Raw genomic sequence first — 22,923 nt, 5'->3', positions numbered from 1 at the left:
CTGTTGAGTCGTTCAAATTAGGTCTATTCGGATTTAAGTCGCGGCATAATAACAAGCTCAAACATTTAACACTAAGGACATACTGCAAGTCTTGAAAACACGAACTAAAAGATACAAAGTTGGCAGTGAAAGATTCTTATCCGTCCCGAGATCAGATACTGTTACATCCGTCGCTTACTGAAACTTTCGCCTTTCACAGTCCGCAAGAGAACGGGGAAAACAGTGTCCTCGAGACTCTCAGTCGAGTACACTCTTTCCGCTGGTTGAGAGCGTTTTTGTAAAGCAATTCCGGATACTTGTGGACGCCCCCTGATAAAGTGTTTTGAATCCAAATATGTCAAAAGCATGTTGTTTCATTTTCCCATGAATGTTGTGCTGTTTCAAAGAATCTGATCTTTTTCATTTAATCGCTTCGTGAGTTTAAATCAAATACATAGGATGGCCAATCAGGTGGGTGATAAATCGCAAAGGGCAGTCCACCTTAACTTTTCCAAGGTGTCTGATTTTCACTGTCTTCGTATTCCATGATTTCTTCTCTCTTTGATCCAGTTTGAGTTAAGGGACTCTGAAAATTACCATAGTCAATTAAAATCACGACTGCCTAAAATGCAGAAACGTGACCTTGCCCGTGTTTCGATTAGAAGACAGACGTACTATTCATAACCTAATATACACAGTCATAACCACTGTAAAGAGATCTAAAGAGCCACTACCGTGGATAAAGGTTAACCCTCTTGACTTGTCCATTCAGGGGTTGTGTGCCGATTTACTCATTAATGGGATGTGTGGATCTGTTTATGAACTGTTTTACTATAGTTGATTATTTGTTTCTTTGGTTATCATCAATTAAAATCACTACTGCCTAAAGTACAGAAACGTGACCTTGCCCGTGTTTCTATTAGAAGACAGACGTACTATTCATAACCTAATATACATAGACATAACCACTGTAAAGAGATCTGAAGAGCCACTGCCGTGGACAAAAGTTAACCTTCTTGACTTTTCCATTGGGTTGTGTGCCGATTTACTCAATAATGGGATGTGTGGATCTGTTTCTAAACTGTTTTACTACAGTTGATTCTTTGTTTCTTTGTTTTTTTTTGCTTTTTTGACTGGGAAAAACTGGTTTTCTTACAGTGCACAGTTGCTATAACAACTATCTGAACAACTAACAAACATAAAACCCTTACGCTGAGTTGAATTAAGTCAGACTCTTAAATGACTTCGAGAGTACGCTTAAACACGCAAGCGGCGTATTCTTTGAAGCCGCAAACAAAAGACTGCTAGCGGTCTAGATATTTCAATGGAATTAGTGGAATGCTACCCAAATTCCTTGTTGTATTTGTAGCCAAAATATTTTGTTTGTTTATGATATGTTTTAACAGATATTGACAAAAGACGGTAAAAAAATCTTTATTAGTATAGTTTGTATTAATTAACTTAAGGAAAGCAGTTCAATGGATAAGAGCGATGCTGGCTTTCTAATACAATTACATAAAGAAGTTAAGAAAATAAATTGTAAACAATACAGTCACATTGAATAGTCTTATTGTGAGTCTTTGTTCTATATAGAGAGTTTAAAATCTCTGAAATGATGCAAGAACAGTCTTGAAGAGACGACGCAGCATCAGTGGAGATCATTCACATTATCCATTCGTTTGAACATAAGAATCCGCTTTAATTCATGTTCAAGAAATCATAATTTAATGCTCAAATTGAAGTTTTTAAGTCAGTTCAATCTGTGTCAAAACCATGAGTCTTTCTATTATTGTCCCTCTTAGCTTCCCGCATATCCATGCTTGAGCAGTCCGCTGCAGTGACAGTCTGGGAATGTCTGACCATTTTTTCTGACTGCTGGCGGTCGTTGCTGGAAAGTCCACAATACTTTGAAAATCTTTTAAAACTGAAACCTTAATGTTAAGCCGATTTACACGTTAAGAGTTTCTATTAATTAAGTGCAAAGCAAAATTGAAAAATCGCGTTAATTGACTTAATCGTAGCGTAACAGGAACTGGTTTTATATTAGGAACTCAGGAATCCAGCATTTCTAGTGTCATGCGTAAGTGGAGTGTGATCTGCCCAGTGCAGGTGAGTGTAGTCACAGCCTCCTTACCCGCCCCCCCCCCCCCCCCCTCATTTTTCATCATTTTTGTCACAATTATACACTACGAGCATAATTTTTATCTGTTTTCTGAAAAAGACACTGCTAGCATAATTTGCACTTCTGGCTAGTTTTGCAGCAGAAAATTGTCATTTTTCGATCGTGCAACCAATTTTTTTAGCCCGAGATCAGTGTTACAGGCAAATTTAAGTAACAAAGTCATTTTATGTCTGCTTATTGTCATATTGTCAGATTCACTTTACCTACTCCCTCTGGACTAGTGACATGGGATTGTTTGCACAGGACTCAACGTTTGCATATAATTAACTAGCTCGGTTAACCAAACAATTTTGTTGTTTTAGTGGCTTATTTTTTTGTATAATACATTCATTTGTCCCTGCACATACTTTGCAAGAGTGACTGCCAGGGAATTTATAATGAATTACGCACTCGTAAAGTTTCTTGATGTAAATAGCCCAATAGGGTAAATGAGTTTGCCCTTTCAATGGGTCTTACCAGAAACCCATAAGGGGTTGAAACGTGTAACTCGCGTTCAATGCTTGTGAATATTCATTTTGACCATATTTGGAAATCTTAGTGACGGATATCATTTTCAACAAAATGACTGCTGCGCGATCACCATGCAGATGTTTTAAGACAAGAGTTCTGCATTTCAAGGTTAAAAATACACCGTTAAAAGACAAAAAATGGAAAGAGAAAGTTCAAAAGAATGCTTAGCTTTCTTTTTGTGGAGAAAGGGAAGCTTTTCATCAAGAAATCGTCCTTCGAAGAATTCAACCTTGTTTTCTTCACGGCGGAGCCCATAGTCTGTTTTGAAATGCAACCAAGTCTGCGAAGTTTTTGCTGAATTTTCAGGTACATTTTGCACTCTATGGCCAAGACAATTACGTTTTTGAAAGGGAATTTATGTATTTTTAACTGTTTCATAGACGTTTTATAAATTTTTCTCTTCGGCGCTAAAGAAATATAACAAAATGTGCCCTGATTTGAGATGGATTTTGTGTTGAATTTTGCCGTGTGCTTAGCCGATTTCACTTGCGTGAACGGATCCACGATCCAGATAGTGTTTTCCGAATTGCTTTAATGGATTAACTTTTTGGACTTTGAATAAAAATTTTCAAGAAACGGCTTCTCTGTCTATTGTTTTGAGTTTGTTCATTCATAAAATTAGCTCAAAACACGATCGTGACTACAACATCCAAGTTTAATTTAAACTTTTAAAATGCTTCTCACATTCATTACAAGAATCACTTTTTGCGAAGATGTCAGGTACAGGTTTTGGACACTTTTCGATACGCAGCTAATGAATTTTATTAGAAAATATTTTTCACTGTTTATTCTAGACTTTTAACATAAGAATTTTAAAAGCCTATTTGCAGTATAAGTTTACTGTGCAGAGGGTCAACGAGGCATCGTTTTATGAAGTGACAACTTCAAGAAGTTGCGAGGCCGAAAATGGGTTTCATAATGTTACGTTTGGCCCGGGTGATAAGGCAATAACATCCTGCTCAGTGTTTCGGTAATATTCCTGGTTTCAACCTTTGAAAGCTTTCTCGGCTTTTGGGAGTTTTTCCCTCGTTTGTCGGCCATTTTTTTAAGCGGGCGCGGGAACCTGAAGGAAAATTACGTCACGTTGTTTATGAAGTTTGATTGGTCAGTTATCTCTTCTTCTCGTTCCAAATATGGTACTTTCGAAAATGAATAATCACGAGCATCAGACAAAGCAAACATATGAGAGTTACACGTTTCAACCCCTTATGAGTTTCTGGTCTTACTGCATTTACTTGTTTGTTGCATTAACGGTTAAACCAATCGACTTCAGAACTCATTTAATAAATTCGTCAATCGCCATGGTTTTATCGTTGAGAAGTATGGTGCAGCCCTTCGGGAGATGAGATTAGCAATCCAGGCTTAACTTGCACCATCGTATCCTTACATTGCTTATTTATTACTTGGATTTTTATTTCAGTTGTATATTGGTACGTGTGCGCGCGCGCAATTTAATTTTGGGCGCGTGCATTATTTATTTAAGTTGCGTGTACATTTAGTTCGTTTAATAACGTCTTAGTTTTGCTTTGCGTTATTTTCCTCACTTATATGTGTTGTCCGCGACTGTGCTCACACGGTGGGTGGCTCCTCCTAAAATGTTCTGCAGTTGGTATAGGATTTAATGGAGCCGAAACCAATTGTGGAATTGCACGCATTTTAGGAGGGTCTTAATGGGGTGGTGGCTTTTACGGTTATCGGCTAAAATTTTGGCTCTTTTACGGCTATCGGTTAATTTTCTTCAGTTACGGTTAACAAAAAAGTTAAAAATTAACTTCTTTTGTTTCAAAAAGTTAAATATTAATTAACTTGTATTTTTTGTATCTTTAAATCAAAATAAAGGTCTTCGGATCATCTCGGGATGAAACAAGCTATTCTTTTGAAAAATTTTAACATTTGATAGATCATACTTTTTATAAAGTATTCCACTTCTAATATTATTTTACACATAGAAATGTCAATAGTCAATTTAAAAACAATCTTTGTGAAAAGACACAAGCAGACACGCAAACGCCCAACTCAAGGCCGGGACGTGACTTCATTATAACAGAAATGGCCGTTTTCACACTAGAGACGGAGTATTCGTGTGAGACGGGTTATCCGTTTGATGATTCGCGTCAGATAGGTAATACTTCTTAATCTGAAAATGGAATAGTTTTAATTTTGAATGAGCAATCCGCCTGACGTCAATTTCGACGGACAGTTTTAAGACGGGATTATCCGTTCCAGATAGCCTCTCTACAGCGGCCCCCTCCCCTCAGAAAAAATCGGAGAAGGGGTGTCTGTGGGGAGGGCGCAGCTATACACAGGCTAATCTCCGACGGATAATCCATTTCTAGCTCTAGCGTGAAAACGGCTAATAACAAAATTCCCGTGTTCAGTGTTTTTAATGATAGCGAAGGACTGAACGGAACGACTGTCTGCCGTTGCCTTGTCCGTAGGCCTCATTATTCCGCGCGGCTAATGTGTTTCGGGTCACGTGGTCCGAATGAGTTCGCCATCGAAATGCCTTGACCAAGATAACGTGCACGGGAAGACACCGTAGAGGGACAAGGCATGACAATGTCTACCTTAGCGTCAGAGAAAAACAAGGAAATGCTGTTTATCGGGAACGTGTTTTACAACAGTGACGTCTCCGCGTGTTGTTTCACTAGTGTTTCGAGGGCATGACCTCCTGAAAATCGCAAACATTAATCCCCAGTAAGAAGCCACACTTTCACTATGGAAAAAATTAGTTTTCCCAGAGAGTGGCGCAAATGGAGCCTAGGTCGCTTCGCCTAACGTGCGTATAGGGAGTCACACTAGCCGGGAAATAAAAAACGCAACCATAAGTGAGTTTAGTACCTCCCTAAAAGTAGCAGATCTAGGGAACAATTTCTTTTACGGTTAACTGTTTTTTGCCCTATTTACGGCTAACGGTTAAAATTTTTCAATTTTTACGGCTATCGGCTAAATTTTTGGCCGTTTTACGCCTATCGGTTAACCCCATTGAGACCCTCTTTTAGGCATCCTACTGATGAACAGTTGGGACACGTAGATATATTTTTTAGCAACTACTATAATTTGCAGTCTGTCTACTTTGAATTTGAAGAGAGGTGTTTTACCAGTTTTAAAGTAAAACGAAGAAGCATAATTTCAGCATTATTTTGTTAAAATGAGCATGATTTTTAAAAAACGAGCGTGATTTTAAGCATGATTTTGAAAAAAAAAATCGGACATCGCTAGCAGCATATGTATGCTACTTTTACTAGCATAAGGGCCTTTTCTCGACTTAGGGGAGCCACACTGCAATAATGGTGAATGAGTAACAGGTTGTGCAAAGCGAAAATTGATTGCCCGCTGACAAATCGTAGCGTATAAATTGCGCGCCTTTTTTACCTCACAGTAAGTGATAAACTTTGTTGTTAAGGTACTTTTTGTTTATTAGGTGGATAAACCTTGCACAGTAGTAAGTAACATAATTTTTGGCGATTTACCAAATTATTGCAAACCATACAATAAATTTTAAGTTGAGTACAGTCCATCCGGAAATCACTGAAGAGAAAGTGGAAAACAAGTGGAACAAGTTTACAGTCAACTCTCTCTTAACGGAGACCTCAGTTAAACAGACATTAAGAGATGGTCCCTGCCTTTCTTTTCTCCCTTTATTTGACTCTCTATAAGGCAGACATTACTCTTAGACAGACACTTAGTATCGGTCCCAAAGGTGTCCGTCTTAGAGAGAGTTGTCCGTAAACCCAAATTTTCGCAATTTGGTTGCACAAAAAAGGGGAGTGCGAAACGCGAATGACTGGTGACGAGACTAGGACCAAAGGACCGTCGAAAGGAGAAAGAAGAGAGGAATAACGCCCTCTCGCCCGTTTTTTCCTTCCCGCCCTCCATCTTGCTACCATCTTGATTTCAGATGTACTGAGGGTGCGTGCGTCGTCCTGTTAGTATAGACTTGATACTCCTCCACAGGATCGACTCAGTATATTTGAAACCAAGATGGCACCGGTAACTGTAAGCCCTCTATTTGGACGAACTTACGGAATTGGGAACTGGGAACTGCCAATTAACAAGGAAGCGAACGAAGCATGGAAGAGATGCTTACGTACAATAAGGCTTTATTCACTCCTACGTGTAATAGTTATTTAACACTAAGCAGCGATCACCGATATACGACATCCCACTACCTTAAGAGCCTATAGCTGATAGCTAACCCAAGAAGGACAGCATCGCTTGAAGACCAGTACATTTAGTTATAAACATAAAAAACCTTGTATCTTTTCCTTAGAAAGCCTTTGAAAGTGGAAAGCGATCATTGCTAAATTTACGCCAAACTATTTAATAGTAGAAAAGGGTTACGATATACAAAACCAAAAATAAAAAAGCTAATTACTAATATGAAGAAATTATTAAAAAAGCCGGGGATTATAGAGAGATTAAGATTCACGTTTACGACAAACGGCAAACGTCAGATATGAGTTGAGAATTTCTCAGGATATAAAATAAGCAGATAAAAACTGTCCAGAACAATTCTAATAGATAAAACTGGCGTGAAACTACTTATTTCTGAGTAGAAGTAATAAACAGTACACGACCATTAAGGGAAAAACTTGGTCACGGGGTACAAATTCACGTTTCCCGTTTGGCGTAAACGTGAATCTTAATGTGCCTAATTTCTCGTAATCTCGTTACACCAGGTTACAACGCTATGTGAGACCATCATGCAAGGAGGTCTAAAAATAGCAAGGCAAGCAAGGAATTGAAACAAATATAGGATCTCTTAAGTCATAATCTCTTAATAAAATGCAATGCTATATGAATTTAAAAAAGCATAAAAACACTCCAGTGTGAAAGACGCTTATTAAGTTTAACCTAAAAGAAACACTTATAGAAAAAAACCTAATACAAAAGTGCAAATTAAACTCTCTTTATCACCCATTCCACTGGGAAATGACGAGGGCATTTTATGTTATACTTTTTGTCATGAATGGAAAATTAACAAGTTGATCATTCATAGAAGGGAATACTCTCTTATGTTACTTCATGGAGCATGGTTTGTGAGTCCGTCAGCCTGGAATGTGGTGTAGAAATTACAGTTTCAGATTTATGAAATTTCATGTGTTGGGCACTTTCATATTTTCATCTTTCACGAGTACATACTGTTATAACGAATTCACAAAGTAACCAGCTCCAAGCCGCCGCCTCCTTAAGCAGAGAACCTGGTCTTGCAGATCATTCAGTGAAAGAAAACTTCTCCCAGGAAGAGCACCAACGTCAAAAGGACATTAGATATTTTGAGAGCAACGCTTGCAGCTTCGGTTGGGACAGTAACATCGGTAGTAGTCGGAGGTGCCTGGGTCGAACTGAAGCTAGATTTCACTTTACGGCTGCCAAGGTTCTGAACTGGGCGGTAATTGTCGACAATGTTCATGGTGCTGTTCATCTTTAAGGATCGCAGCGCATCCAGCTGTAAACAGGAAAAAAAGAAGATGATTTCGTTTCTCCTACGTCGAAGGCGACACTAAGACACGAGGATTATAATGCATGTACACCTGTACACATTCCAGGGAATGCTGCAAGGACAATTATATGTCGCCAATGGAGCGTGTCGCAAGGGCAAAAGCAGGCCATAATAATTGGTTTGTAAGTATGGTTGTGCGGCATGTCAGTTCCTATGATGGAGGTAACGGTTGATCAAATCAGAGACAAGGATCAAATTAGTTGTTTTTGGCACTGGAAAACGATGTTTAACGTTGAGCAATAATACAAATCCTAAAGGAAAATATCTCGCAAGTATGCCGCATAAGGGAGCTGGTAACAACAGCTGCGTCATTCAAATGGGAGAAGATGGGCTAAGAGGACTATGTTCGGGTTTATTAATCACGATTGTGGATTGCAGACCATGCAAACGCAGACCAAAATTTTGGATCGCCTACAGTCTTAAAGAAACAATAACATCCGCAAAAAGTCCAAAACGTAACCCAAAATAAAGAAGCTCTTAGTAATCGCAGGAACGTTTTCTGCTAATACCCAAAAAGGTCTACCTAATATCATTTCGTAAATTTCTAGCTATCATCACCATCATCGTCATCGTCATCATCCACCACCACCACACCACCACCACTCACAGTGTCTCAAATATCATTAGCATTGACGACAAATTAATTTTACCTGAGCCTGTGATACCTCGACAGGATCGTTGAAAACAGTCCAGGTAACAGCTTCATTGCAGGTTGGCGTTGTTAGCGAACCATTGTACCAATAGTACTTGGTTTTGTCGGTTGGAAGGAGGTTTAGAAGAGGAAAGGCTGGAAAAATCACACTCTCGTCTGTGGATCAAAAGATGAAACAGTGAATAGCACTTCAGTATTTTTAAAAATAACGTGCAGGACACTTGTTTTACATTATGGGTGTTTTGAGATTAAAAAAAAACAGCAGTGCCAACGATAAAGGATAAAGAAAGGTTGGGCTCCAGATGCTTTAGATGCTCTTTCTGAAAAGCGAATTACACCACACAAGGGTGTCATTAGAGCTCCCAATATATAGAAAAGACAATGTTGATATATGCTTCAAGTACCGAAAACCGTAAGTCATGCATACTGAGAAAGTATTATATATAAGTGTAACAAACAGCACAATTGTACATCTGCATTTTCTTCTAACCACGGTGGGCGTTTAAAACGCTGTTACCAAATTTTAAATTTAACACATAGCAGGGAGACAGGGCACTTCCACCTTAACAGAATGCGAAACGAACTTACCCTTGTTCATCACAGAGTGGATGTGATCCAGGAACAAGTTATAATGCGAATTGTTGCTTGAACCAAGCTATAATTTATAAAACAATAACAAAAATAAAGCAACGAAATATTTAGTTCCTTGATTTCACTTTCACACCTTCTGGCAGATTTTTTTTCTCAGTTCAGCTATATCATGAATATTTCCGTTTGTTAATAGTGTTCAAGGCATTTTCGAACCAACTTGATAATGTGAACACTCGTGGATACCGGCTATTTTTCGTGGTGATACAAAAAAGCTCCGCCTAGAAAGAGAGGTTAGCTTTGGAATGACTCCTTTGCGCCAAAAGTACGGAAACACAGTTAGAAAAAATCCACATTTTCAGTTATTTAGACATCAAACGGTACTATACGAAAGTAGTAGGGAGGTTAAGATGTCACTACGGCAACAGAAACGAAAACGTCAAAAAGTTAATAGGTTTAGATTAGCAAAACAACAACTCAGAACTTGCACCAAGCTTTTTTGGGCAAATTTCACGTTTCATCGACAACGTGAACATGCGACGACAAATTTCTCTTTCCACCCCCAACTATCCCTTACACAAATTGCATTTGTATGCGCGAGCCAACATGCGCAGAAGGTTATCACCTTGTCGATGTTTGGCAGGCATCACTGGGCGGTATCAGGCGCCCAAGCTCTTATCCCCGTTCCCTCTCCCAATTCTCCCACGCGTTCTCTAAAACAGGACAGTGAAGCCCATGGAGGAGGCTAATAACGCGTTTAAACTGAGGTTTCATAGTTGAATGATGACGTCAACGGATTTCATCCACAGTCTCGAACTTTTAATAAAATAATACCATATATCAAAGTACTGCTTTGGAGGTCCCATTTGCATGTTTGCACCCGTTAGCATGCAAAGACTAAGCCAGGGGCACCCAACGGCAATTTTCGGAAAATATCTGTTGGGAAGACGATTTGAGATCTAGAATTTTCGGAACATTTGTTGTAAAATTTCTTGCTTACCTGCCTCTCCTAGGATTTTCGAACATCTACAAAATGGTATAATTACCCATTTTTAACGGATTTTTACCCTAAAAAAGGCCACCTAGAATTTTCGGGAGCCTTTTCTTGGCTGAAATTTTCGAAAAGGTAAGTTTTGATCCCTATAATTTTCGGATCACTAGACTTTCAGCTAGGAAATCCGAACAGATGAAAAGTTTTTAGGGGATAAAAATATAACTATATCTACCATTTAGATACTAAAATACGTTCAACAATGCTATGTTAAGTGGTTTTGAACTATATCCTCGTTGGGTGCCCCTGTAAAACTCTAGGTGAACATTTCACAGTGGGGGAGTAAAAGGGTTTTATGAAGAGGAAAACATGTTTACCTTGAGGAAAACACCCAGCACGGCCAAACCATCTGAATAACCTAGCGACTCACTGAGGTTGGAGTATTTGGTGTTCATGCTGACGAAATGGATCTAAAAATTGAGAACAGAATTTAAGTCATAATAGGTAACGTTTTAAAACACGAACAGCAATGTTTAACCATTGGTTGAACGGCATTCAGCGCGAAAATGTGCTATGAGTGTTTTGAACAGCTTCAAAAGCGTCCCCAGAGTATTTCATTTCAATAGAAATAATAAATAAATTTAAATAATAAATTTTCCCTTTATTAAAAAAAACTTTTTGTTTGAAAAATGTCAAACAAAGGCAGCCGAAATAACAAATGCTAGTGATAGATATAGTTATGCAAATACACTATGCATTTGAAGTTGCTACACAGTTTCAGCGTCTATAAATGCCTTCGTTAAACGGCTAGTATCCAAGTAAAAAAAAATTTCACAGTTCACGAATAACCGCACATGAGGGAAAACACGCTGGAACAGAGAATTACAAACTGGTAAGAATTTAAGTAATTCGTGACTCATTTCACCAACTCATTCTTGAAACGGTTACAGTCGTATCTTGATACGGACTAGTTTGGTGTATTGTCTTTCGAATACGTTCTTACCGGTGGACGATTTGCTGTTCATTTTGGGATGAACATTTTTCTGTGTTCGGTAGATATTTTGTTAAATTTTTGATCAAAAGTTAAATTGCGAATTAAGAGGGCCGTTTTATAGAGCTTTTTCACATTATGTCACGGTATGTCCGCCATATTGTTGTCCGGGGGAATTAAAACTTAAGGTACCTTAAAAACACTTTTGACTCATCAAACACCGGGGGGGAAGGGGGGTGGGGGGGCACTCACCAAAAGACCCCGATGTCTAACCCGTTACCCTCATATACGATTTTTGACCGAAAGGTACTCCTTTCGTGTACAGTGTATTGACAAATTGTATCTCATTCCTAAATTAGAAATCTGTATCCTTTTTAACTGCTCAAAATGCACTGTCCTTTAATATGAATAAAGGCGCCAGCCATGAAGTATTTTTGACTTTTCACAGCCGTAAAATGCGTCTTTCAAACGTTTTAAGACGTTTTACACTACAAAATGAGAGATTTCCCTATCCTTTCACTTATTTCACCCTGTGAAATATCTACCCTCTCATATACGGGAATCCTGAAAAAAGGTATGGGAGGAGCCTCCCTGTAAAGAACATCATTGAGGTTACCTCCTCTGGGGAGGTAACACCATAGTTTATGTTACACAGAGTACATTTAAAGTGAAACTTCACCGTAAACTCTAAAAATGGGCAATGTCATCCCACTGTAAACCTCACAAAAAAAAGCACCTCAGCAGGAAATTTATTCCCCCTCAGGGTATGTTCCGACAATAGGATCACTAATTCTTATTCAACTCGTGTAACTGGCTTAAATAATCCGGCGCCGTTTACTCAACAAAGGCAGAGCGAAAACAAAACCCAATTGCGACTTAAGCACATAGAAGCGTTTTTCCTGGCTATCGTTTCAGCTTTTACCAAGGTAATCAGTCGCGGATCTAGGATAAATACTGACCGATTTCCTAAACGAGGGGCCGAGAGAGCAAGCTTCTAGGGGAGCCCGGGGACATGCACCCCCCGGAATTTTTTTGGATACTAACTCCCTAAAGTTCGCTTTCCCGGGTCTCTGATTCATTAGGGGCGCATCAAATTCCCAGAAATTGGACAAAGAAAACATTTGTCCAGACCATTTTCAAGATTTCAACTTGGAAAGTTCTATTATTATTAAAAATAAGTTTCTTATGAAAAATCTGACCGATTTCCGTAAAACGGTGGAAACCGGTGTGGATCCGGGCCTGGTAATTACTTTCATGATACAAAGCTTAACGCTGCCACATATAGCATCGAACATAACACACCTCAGCAGGATACATCATCCCATCCATAGTGTGTTCCGATCCCCGGCTGTTGTTTGATCCCCAGTGCAGGTGCAACTGAACGGTGGTGTAAACTCCAGGGAGGCCACCTCCGCTTACGTTGTATATATTGCTGTCCATTGATACTTTCAAGGATTTACCAGTGTTTTTAGCGGTAAAATTGACACCAGCTGGTGTAGTGCCGTAGTTGACAAGTGTAAAATCACCCAGGCTTGAGTCATACATGGCTGTGGTGGTGTTGATGTCTATAGGCGACTGTTTACTCCCAGAACCGCAACTACCACCCCAACTGTTAGGTCCTAGAGAAGAATTACGAGGGCAATGTAATGTAAGAAGCGCAAAGAGATTAAAAATGAATCGAAAAAAATAATGACGATAGTGAAGTCTTCAACCAACTATTGGACTTAATTATTTTATGTGTAGTGCTCTTTAACTGGGTTTTTGTCCTTGCAATCTAGTTTGTGTTAAAATATTCCAACATCCACCACCTATATACCCCGCAATGAAATGATCAAATGATTTACAATCAACCCGTGACCAACAGTTAAATCGTATATTCCACTTATCACAGCGAAACAGTGAAGCACGATGTGATGGAGTCGACATATTGCAGTTAAAGTTTTTTGGCTTTGCGTACGAAAACTTCATGACAACGTTATTTTTCAGAGAAGGAAAATAATCTTTTCATTAAACATCAGTACGCACTCAAAACCAGTCTCGTAAGCGACCACCTCGGGATTTCATGAATGAGTGGTCGTAGCTAGAGCTGGTCGTTTACGAGGGTGGACTCTCGTAATTTAATTGAGCTTGGTCGCTTTCGACTAGGGTTCTTCTACGTTGCACTTATCTAAATTTCAGAACTCTAGAACAAGAAAAAATGAAAACATACCATCCGCTGCATTTAAATCATAGCTCCAACCTAGGAAAACAATAGGTGTTACCGTCAGGTTAACGAAAAAATGATCAAACCAAAACAAGAACACAACACAACAGCTCTGCACGTGTATCATGATTTTTTGTAAAGTTCCTTGCCGCTGCTGCAGATGTACAACGTAAATTGAGTAAATTCTAAGTTAACTTGAGAACGGGAACGGTAAGGGGATAAATTTTACTATCTGCCTGAACTCGGGCGCGGTCCTCTCTCTTCAGCTCCAACTTAAATTTGCTTCTTTAAGTAACTGGACGACTTGGGATAGTCGTAAAAAGTTTGCCAAAGACTGCGAAGTCTTTTTATCAGCGACGATTTCATGGACGTCGCCGTTGTTGGATTGCAAGGTTCCTAGCCTGGGACCAGGCTCCACAATGCGGAAAAGAAGAAAAAAGAAAGAGAAAAATCGGCGCGCGAAGCGAGCGGAGCAGAAGTCTGAGGAGGGAAAAGGGTGGTCCCAGGCTATTGACTATTTTCCAATTCCCCATAATACACTCTGTCTGCCCCCCAAATTTTGCATAACTTATTGTCTTAAAATGCTCTTGGGAAAATACAATACTCCCCGGAGCATTTAAAAACAATGGTTTATGCAAAATTTGGGGGGCAAACAGAGTGTATTATGGGGAATTGGAAAATAGAGAATAAGGTCCCTATTGAAGGTATATACTTCATGGCCGAATGCCATAGAGTCTCCACCCCACATGACCCCATGTAGTAGCTACAAGTGGGTATAGTAGCTATAGTAACTGTGGTAACTGTAGTAGCCGAGCTATATGGTATTCAGCCTTGAAGTATATGTCGTAGTTAATTTTTTGGCTCAGATAATTTTTGTTTTTCTATTGTTTTGGGGTATGGTAATGTATGTTAATCAGGTTGCAACAAAAGAAAATAAAAATTTGCTGAGATAAAAAATTCAGCTACAACATATATACTGACAGGAGCGTCCATCATGGAACTACAATCACGGACAAAAGTAGTTGGGAAGGTGGAATAACTAAACAACATTATTGCTCCATTTCATACGCCTTATGTCTATGTTCAAAAAAGATTATTTGTTCTTCTCCTGAATACCCCCCGCGCCCCCTATTCAATGTTGGGACATGTAACAACAATTACGCACAAAAACAATTTAGTTTTGTCCAACATTGATCCAGGGGCGGGGACTGACAAGTACAAAAAAGGTAAAAATTGGTAACCTTCCCAACATTTTTGACGATGATTGTAGATGGGAAATATGGTTTTCTATGTGGAGAGGGTTTGGACATGGTAAGTTTTGTGGCTTTCGTGATGTGCTGAACACAGCTGGCTGTACATGCCGCAAAAATCTGTCCCATCATTAGCTAGATCTCGGGAAGCGAAATCACAGCAAAGCTATGCGACAACCACAAATTTCTATCGATCATTCTCTCATTTTTCCCTCGCCAAATTAACGGCTAAGGGTGTAAAAAATGAAAACATACAGACTTGTATCGTAGGGCAAATAAGGTTGGCGGAATCACAAGCTATTTAGTCACTTTGCATTTGATGCCGTGTGTCTAATTTTGGACTTGGCGCTTCATTCGATGGAGACGCAAGTTTTGGCAAGAGATTTGTGTATGAAAACAGCAATGTAGGGATAACTTGAATAGTTTTCCTGTACAAAAATGTATAACGTACGTCGCACTACAATTCAATTTTAGTGCGCCTCTCAGAGTACATAGATCATGTTCCTCTCTGCGTACTATTTGCAATATTTCTTCGCCTGTCAGACAAACGTTGTTATCCAACTAATCGACGTGCTTTATTTTTTGAACATGGAGAAGTGGATGATTTTTCTGTGGAAAGTCTTAAGTGGGAGAGGAAGAAAGTGTCACTAAACAAGGACATCATACTTATTTTTCCAGATCTCTGCAAGCAAGTTCCCTTCAAAGGGAAAAACTTTTTGTTTTCAAAGTATGGTTTGAACCGACTTGAAATGGAAACTTCAAGGAAATAGTTTCCAAAATTAGACTGCATGACTCAGTTACAATCCGAAACAGTGACAAACAAAAAAAAAGCATAAGTGGCCATAAAAAATTCGGTCAAGCACCTATGTTCTAAATTTGTGATTTGTCTACACGCACAAGCGAAAAAAAATGGCAAGAAAAAAAAATACTTTATTTAAGAGTCAATTTGTTAAGTACCTACTGTAAGCACTAATTTAGGGCAATGCATTCATTTTGCGGTCATGAGATTTTGCTTCCTACTGGAAACAAGACGAAGGACATTTCTGTGTGCTCAATTAAGCAGCTCAGCAGCAGGCAAGCGCTTTACCAGTTGAGAGCTAAATCCTGCCGCGCTGGGTCATGAAATATGGCTGGTTTTTTTTTTCTTTAGTTCTTGCACTTACTCACCTGCCGCCAAGGCAATGGAAGCTCCAGCAATTAAGCATATGAATGGCAACGAAATTCTGGCCATGACTGTCGTGGCAATATTTTTTTCTGAAAGAAAGAAGCCGTTGACAGTACGGGTAAATTATTTGATAGCTCATTTACACAAGTAAAATGATTTTTATTTCAAACCATTGCATGAAAAACTGCAGAGTGCAAGCAAGTTCTCCTGGGGTTCCCGGGGGTACGGGGGTGTGAGAGGGAAGAGAGGATTGGTTAGGGTTAGGGTTAGGCCGGTTAGGCTTAGGGTTACGACCCGCCGCCAGCGGGCCCCGGGAGAGCTTGCTAGCAGACTTTGCGTTTACATGTATTTTTCCAATTGACACTATTTATCTGGATACCAAGTACTCTCATGTCCGTGTTCAGAGTTCATGGCATACTGCCCGTCTTGGTACAGTAAACATCGCTGGCGGAAATTTGGCACTTTAATACCCGCGGAAAATCAAGCAGGTTCTTATATGTGGGTTACAGGTAATAAAATTACCGTATTTCCTGGAATAATAGCCTGGGGCGATTATAAATTTTTTCGCGCCAAAAGGGCGCGATTAGTCGAGGGAAGTAGTTATTTCATATCATGAATTTCTCGCTGGAAGTCGTGCACTAGATATTTTGCTTTATTATCCCATTACTCCTCAAAAATAACTACATCAAATAAACTGAACATGGGCTTTTTAAGTCAAGTTCTAAATTAGTTTCCTTCATTAATTTTCAATTTCAAATTCCTCGGTGGCAGGAGAGCTTGAGTCGTCACTGTTCATTTTTGTGACTATTCAGTTGAAAACAATCAGTAAATGAAGCTTGTTTGTTATCTTAGGTCAGCTAGGTGTAAATCTTACCTTGACAGGGAGGGAATAAAAAAGAAGAGAAGATATCGAAACGGGTGGGGGCTGGGGCGATTATTTGAGTGAGGCGATTATTTCATTTCAATTTTTCCGTCAAAGGGAGGAGATTATTCAAGGGAGGCGATTAATCGAGGGACGGCTATTATTCGAGGAAATACGTTTTTACCATGGAGTTTGACTTCGAGTTACCATTGATATTACAAGAAGATACCGAACCAAACAGTAATTACAAATAGAAGTATTACAGTAATTCCTACAACGAAAACAGGTTTAAGTAAAGCAAAGATTGTAATTGTCTTCATGGACCTTGCGTAAAGTACTCAATAAATATTGCATAAGTTTCTTTATATTTCTGGTAGTTAACAACTTTGTCTTCTTCCTAGAAATTAAGAACCTAATTAAGAACCTAGTCAGCCCACATTGAAAGCCGAAATAAAAGAACCTTTTTTTGCGAGACCTCAAAAAATGTAGTTTCTTAAAGGTGAGTGTTTACTGTAGTTGTGAGTAAAAATGAAACATTCGGAACCCTTTGAGTTTCAAGTGCGTAGAAGAAGAAAGAAGATTATTAGAACTAGGACAATAGCAGTGATTTTTCCATTAGAATATGGCCCTCCTGCATGTAATTGTTAGGTTCTTAGAGACAACAAATCAATTGTTTTTCAAGTGCTCTTTGTTTTTGCCGTAAGTACACTGTGAGACACTAATTGGATTCAATGTCATGCTTAAATGAAGCTCACAAGTCGAAAATTCTCCACTAAGGGATGGATGTTACATGCATATTGCTTAGCCTTTCAGTTGTATTGGTAAAAGAATTAAGTGGTCGGTATTGACTGAATTTTTCAAAAGCTTGTTGGTCATCTTCCGAAATGAATCTAAAAGCAGGTCGATTCACGTGAAAGTGTCTTTATTGAAATCCATATACATGGAAATTTTACTAATTGAGACGCAAACTGAAATTACCACATTCGAGACAGTGATGGTAACGAAGAAAAGCAAGAAGAAATACTTATTTGGTACAACCTATTCTGGAGTTGTTGTGGTTTTTGTAACCGACTGAAACGTTTAAATTCGAACTATAAACAGACTTGCATTTAGGTATTTTGAGGGAAAATGAGTTATTTTGATTATTCAAGGATATATAATGAAAGATCGCAAAATGGACTCATCGTGCGGTGGGTGGATAAATGTATAGAAAGCAATTCAAAAGCCATAACAATTACAAGTTTGCAACACGTAAATCTCTCAAATAAAAGCGATTTATTTCTAATTAAAACCCGGCAAAGCCAATATACACTGAATGTGTCCCTTTGCGGATACTCCGAAAGGCTTTTGTTACTGGCGTAATCAGTACATGCGCGGCCAAACGGCCATGAGCTAGTCTTATAAGGCTGGTTCTGTTCTTAATGGTTATCAAAAAGCCTCTCTGTTAATACTGTAACTTAAATTTACCTAATTTTCTGTATTATCCTTTTTTTCTATGCTTCCTATCGTCCCATAATAAGTCCCAAAAGAAAATGAAACCAATGCTTATTTGAAGCTTGTGAACGTTTTGTTAGGCTTGCAATCTTAGGGCTTCGAAGGGAAGAAAGAAAAACGCAACGTCTAAGAACGTCTGCGTTGGAAGCTGTTGCATGTATTATGGGACGATCCCGTGTTTAGAAGGGCTCTACTTCTCTGGTTTTAAAGTTTGCATTTTTAGAAAAGAACTGATTTGAATCTTCTGAATTACCGACAGAAAGGAATGGGGTCCTTAGAGGCCGGAGTGTTAGTTATAAACAATAACATGCTACTCATCAAAGTGAACAAACCGACGTCTTTTATGGAGTCATTGGCGCCATTCAAGGTACGGACATGACATATTTTACCTAGAAAATGGCCTGCAGACCCCAAGCCAAATTCCTGGAGCGATCTTATCTTATGAATTTCTCGTCCTTTAAAATAATTAATGACTTCTCTTTCCCCATTATTTGTGCGTTGTCATTTTTGTCCCTGTAATTAAAAATCTACCGTGGTAAGCCGTCAGCATAACTTATTTTTAATACGAGATTCTCAGGAGGCAAAAGATCAAATGCTTTAGGAAACATGAAAGTTTTAAAACAAATGTCTTCTCTTAATTTTTCCTTTTCGCAAGAGACTGACATATAATTGACTCTGCTGGTTTTATATTTCTAAAGGAAATTGTAATAAAAACTCGAAGTATCTGGGTGAATGCGTTTAAGTTTAGTAGATGTTCAACCGTTGGATGCTCTTCGATAAGCTATTTGATCTGATTTACTGAACGATTAATAGAGACCTTTATCAAGGACAAGAACGACTACGAGTACTAGATTTTACTTAAAGTATTTTCGCGTATTCACAAAATATAGACTCTCCGGAAAGCTTCATTTTACCATTTCTCACTAGAAAAGTTGGCACTGTTACCTTAAGTGAGGGAGGTTACGCGCTCTCCCGATCGCAAAATGATAAAACTTCCAACCTTTGATAACTCGTTTTCCCCACTTCGACTTGTCGCTAAAATTCGTAGTAGAGTGACGACGGTTACCACGTTTTCCCGCCAAAATGACGTTGGTTCACGCGCGAGCACTACTTAGTACTGAGAAAATCTCTTACTCGTAGTCGTACTCGTCTTAGAATCTAAAGGTCTCTAATAAAGAATAGAGAAGGTACACAGGCAGATCTATGGAATAAATGGTACTAACGAACATGAAAAACAAAACGAAATAAAACAAAACAACAGAACATGCATATATATTAATTTTTAACATATGTAAACACGTATGGACTCTTAAGAGTAAAAAAATTCAGTGGTTCAGTCGAGAGCGGACCTAGCGTGCAGTCTTATCGTAAGCCAAAAACCAACTGTTTCTGACGATCGGCTGGCCTCTCACTTAGCTCACTAGTAGCCCATTAGGTAGTGGACTGTTATGTCTGTATAATATTTGCAACGCTTACCCGCAGGAACGTACAAACTGTCAAGCTAACAATCTGTTCTTGCTATGGATCAGGAAGCCAAGGCTGACTCAATATTGCAAAACGTAGACTATTACTTATGGAAAGTCGAGAAAAATCCTACTCACCTTTTTCTTGGAGTTGAACACGATGATATGCGGTGACTCGTTTGGATCAGAAAAACGACGCGTTAATCGTTTTTACGTGGTTGACAGTTTGCTTTACATGTGATTGGCTACAGGAGGACACAACTTTCATTATATATGAAACAATGCTCCGCCCAAATAGGGCAATTTTTGAAGGTTCCTATGGCGACAGCATGTTGTTAATCACGCAGTTAATATTATGAAATGTATGCATATCAATTTCTACCCTGCGTATATTAAGGACTTATTAACTTTGCGCAAAACGGTCTTCTCTCTTAGAGGAACTGATATATTAGGGCCATTTATACGAGGAAAAATAAGACGCGTCTTAAATAAGACGCGAACTGTACCATTTATACGAGCATGTCTTATCTAATAAGACGCGTCTTAGCTAAGCCGCGTCTTATTTTAGACGAAATGTGCCGTTTATACGGAAAGTTCGCGTCTTATTTTAGACGCGTCTTATGTAAGACGCGTCTTATTTTTCCTCGTATAAATGGCCCTATTGTCATTGTGCAGGCCTGCTTCCGCTTCTTATGGTCTTGCCAGTCTCAGTCACCCCTCCCATCGCACAGAATATAATGCCTATTGTCTCGGGACATTAACTTCCAGTTCAACAAAGTTCGTAGATCTGTCTATCACGCGCAGCCATGCATTGACGCTACGAAATATGATGAAGGTGGCAAACTAAACATCGACTATAGCACGCTCTTGTTTCTCCTTCTAGCTAGCCTGCGTAGCTGGCGGTATTGTGTTAGGCGAGGGAGATTTGGCGGCGGAGCCGCTCTACCAGTTGAGTGAGAGTTGGCGGCGAAGCCGCGAGAAATACCAATAAATCAGTTTCCCCGCACACTGGTGTGCGGGCTATTCAAAATACCGGGGTTTTCTGGCAGGCGGTATTTCAAACGCTTCGTCCCCACTCCATTGTTTTGGATAGCGTCTCCGCCGCCAAAACTTTAATCACACACACACAAAAAACTTTAATCACACAATACCGCCAGCTGCGCAGGCTACCTTCTAGCTCTTTGGTTTTGCAAAATCGGTCATATGACCATATTTCACACTGAACGTTAATAACATCACTTTGCTGTATTCTGCGGGAATTTCCATTTGTTTCAGCGCCTTCGAGATTTTGATTATGTCGTAAAAGAAACTCACTGCTAAATGAAAAAATACCGCGAAGAATCGGTACAAGATAATAGTAATGTTTTCACTGTGTTTTGCCTCTCTATTAGAAAGATGTTGTAAGTCCCAATCTTATATTATTTAAGTGGTGGGTAACGGTAAGTTCACTTTTGGCAATATAGTGGAGCTCAAACAGTCAGGTAATGCCGCTCTCTAAAAACAGTGCGCGCATAAGAAAATGCGACATCAACGCCATTCATTGTTCAAAATATTCCAGTGTCAGTCATTTGACAGAATTCAAAGCACTTCGGGTGTAACGAACAGAAACCTTTTCTTGCATTCTCTAGCAGGTGCAACCATACGAGGTAGCAAAGGTTGAGGTGTGCTGTGACTTCTGAAAAGAACTCCTGGTCCAAATCATTTGAAATTTGCAGCTCATTATTATGCGTAAATGTCCGGCCATTCTGCGCGATCTTTTAAGTATTTTGCCTGTAAAACTTGGAACTCTCTACCTGAGAACATTAGAACGGAGTCCACCGTCTCTGGAGTGGTTTTAAACGACGTCACAGGAAACTTATAAATTTCTTTTGTTTTGTTCAACATGGCGCGCCGTTTTGAAAATGTTTGTGAGATTTTTTCGGATTAAAGCAAGTGAAGGCCTGGAAAAAAGTTTAGTAGGAGCTATTTACAAAGAAGAAAAATAGAGACAAAAAGAGTTCTTGACTACTTGAGAATGCCTAAACTACAAGAAATCTTCACAACAGTAGTTCTACCGTACGTCACCGCGAGATACTCGCTGTTTTGCAAAATGTCTTCACCATTATTCTACTTTGAGCAAGAAAAGACGTTGAAAACGTTTCGAAGAAACTGTATTCAAGTAAGATAAAGAAAAACGGGAGAAGCAGAGACGAAAACTGAGTAGCGCCTGGGACTCAAAAAATGCCTACAGTATCACAGCTGCTATCACAAATACCGCTCAAACACTCATGCGGTACGAGGCCGTATTTATTTGATTAACCACCCTGGGCGCTTATTAAATGTTTGGAACCTGAGAGTGGGCGCTTATTCGAGGCTGGGCGCTTATGAAATTTTCACCATTTTCGGCAAGAGTAGTATGTTTATTTTACAACGAAACGCGACGATGTAACAAAGCAAGGTTTCTGTAAAATACTCTGAAGAAGACCCTGTCTTCGGGAAAGTCTCTTCTAGGAATTTTTCAATGTACAATCTAATAATTAATAATTACTCAGTAATGTTATTCTATTATTTATCATTTTTTCTTTTCTCGAAGATATTAGCTTTTGAGCTGCTCTGTAAACTGGAGGTAAAATAAAGTCATGTATGTATGTATGTGATATTTTTGCTGCTTTTATTTCTCATTCGCATCTGGAGTTAAAGCTACGATATGGAAAGTGACAAGTCAGGTGAAATAAATCGTAAGAGGAACCAGGCACGTAGCCAGGTTGTTTTATGGGGAGGTGGGATCCAACGAGGAGACGGACCAAATGAGGTCGGAGGGGCAAGTCTCTGGGGGGGGGGGGGGGGGGGAAGCTTTGGTTGTCTGAGACTGAATAGCGCAGCAAGTTTGCAATTGAAGGGTGGGGAGTGGCTCACTTAGAACGCGTCAGTGTGAGTCAACTAGCGGGGTTCGTCCGGGGGCATGCTCCCCCGCGAAATTTTTAATTTTAAGCACTCTGAAATGGCTGGAAATGCAGTTAAAACTAACATGGTGTGATAAAACTTATATACTTTCAGCAACAAAAAACGTTTCTCCACAAAACAGCAAAAAGTATTCTCCGAACCTTC

The 22,923-nt window shown here is 39.3% G+C and overlaps 1 protein-coding gene across 1 annotated transcript; it reads right to left on the bottom strand.

Moving 5' to 3' along the window:
* Nucleotides 1–7,892: 7,892 nt before the first annotated feature.
* Nucleotides 7,893–16,083, bottom strand: LOC140953238 (carbonic anhydrase-like). Its single transcript, XM_073402738.1, has 7 exons — nt 16,020–16,083; nt 13,609–13,638; nt 12,702–13,018; nt 10,786–10,878; nt 9,418–9,484; nt 8,828–8,985; nt 7,893–8,123 (listed from the first exon to the last, which is right to left on the bottom strand). The coding sequence occupies exons 1-7, from the start codon at nt 16,081–16,083 to the stop codon at nt 7,893–7,895; spliced, it is 960 nt and encodes a 319-aa protein (XP_073258839.1).
* Nucleotides 16,084–22,923: the final 6,840 nt, after the last annotated feature.

This window comes from Porites lutea, chromosome 11 (assembly GCF_958299795.1).
Source record: "Porites lutea chromosome 11, jaPorLute2.1, whole genome shotgun sequence".
Classification (NCBI taxonomy): domain Eukaryota; kingdom Metazoa; phylum Cnidaria; class Anthozoa; order Scleractinia; family Poritidae; genus Porites; species Porites lutea.
This window is presented reverse-complemented; position numbering and strand designations above follow the sequence as displayed.

What these genes read in the sequence shown, in the direction of transcription:
- LOC140953238 (XM_073402738.1), bottom strand. Translation starts at nt 16,083, where the DNA reads ATGGCCAGAATTTCGTTGCCATTCATATGCTTAATTGCTGGAGCTTCC. An exon ending in TTCCATTGCCTTGGCGGCAG is followed by an intron (nt 13,639 to 16,019) that starts GTGAGTAAGTGC and finishes TTGTTTTCCTAG; the next exon opens with GTTGGAGCTATGATTTAAAT. An exon ending in GGATGATGTATCCTGCTGAG is followed by an intron (nt 10,879 to 12,701) that starts GTGTGTTATGTT and finishes CTCAATTTTTAG; the next exon opens with ATCCATTTCGTCAGCATGAA.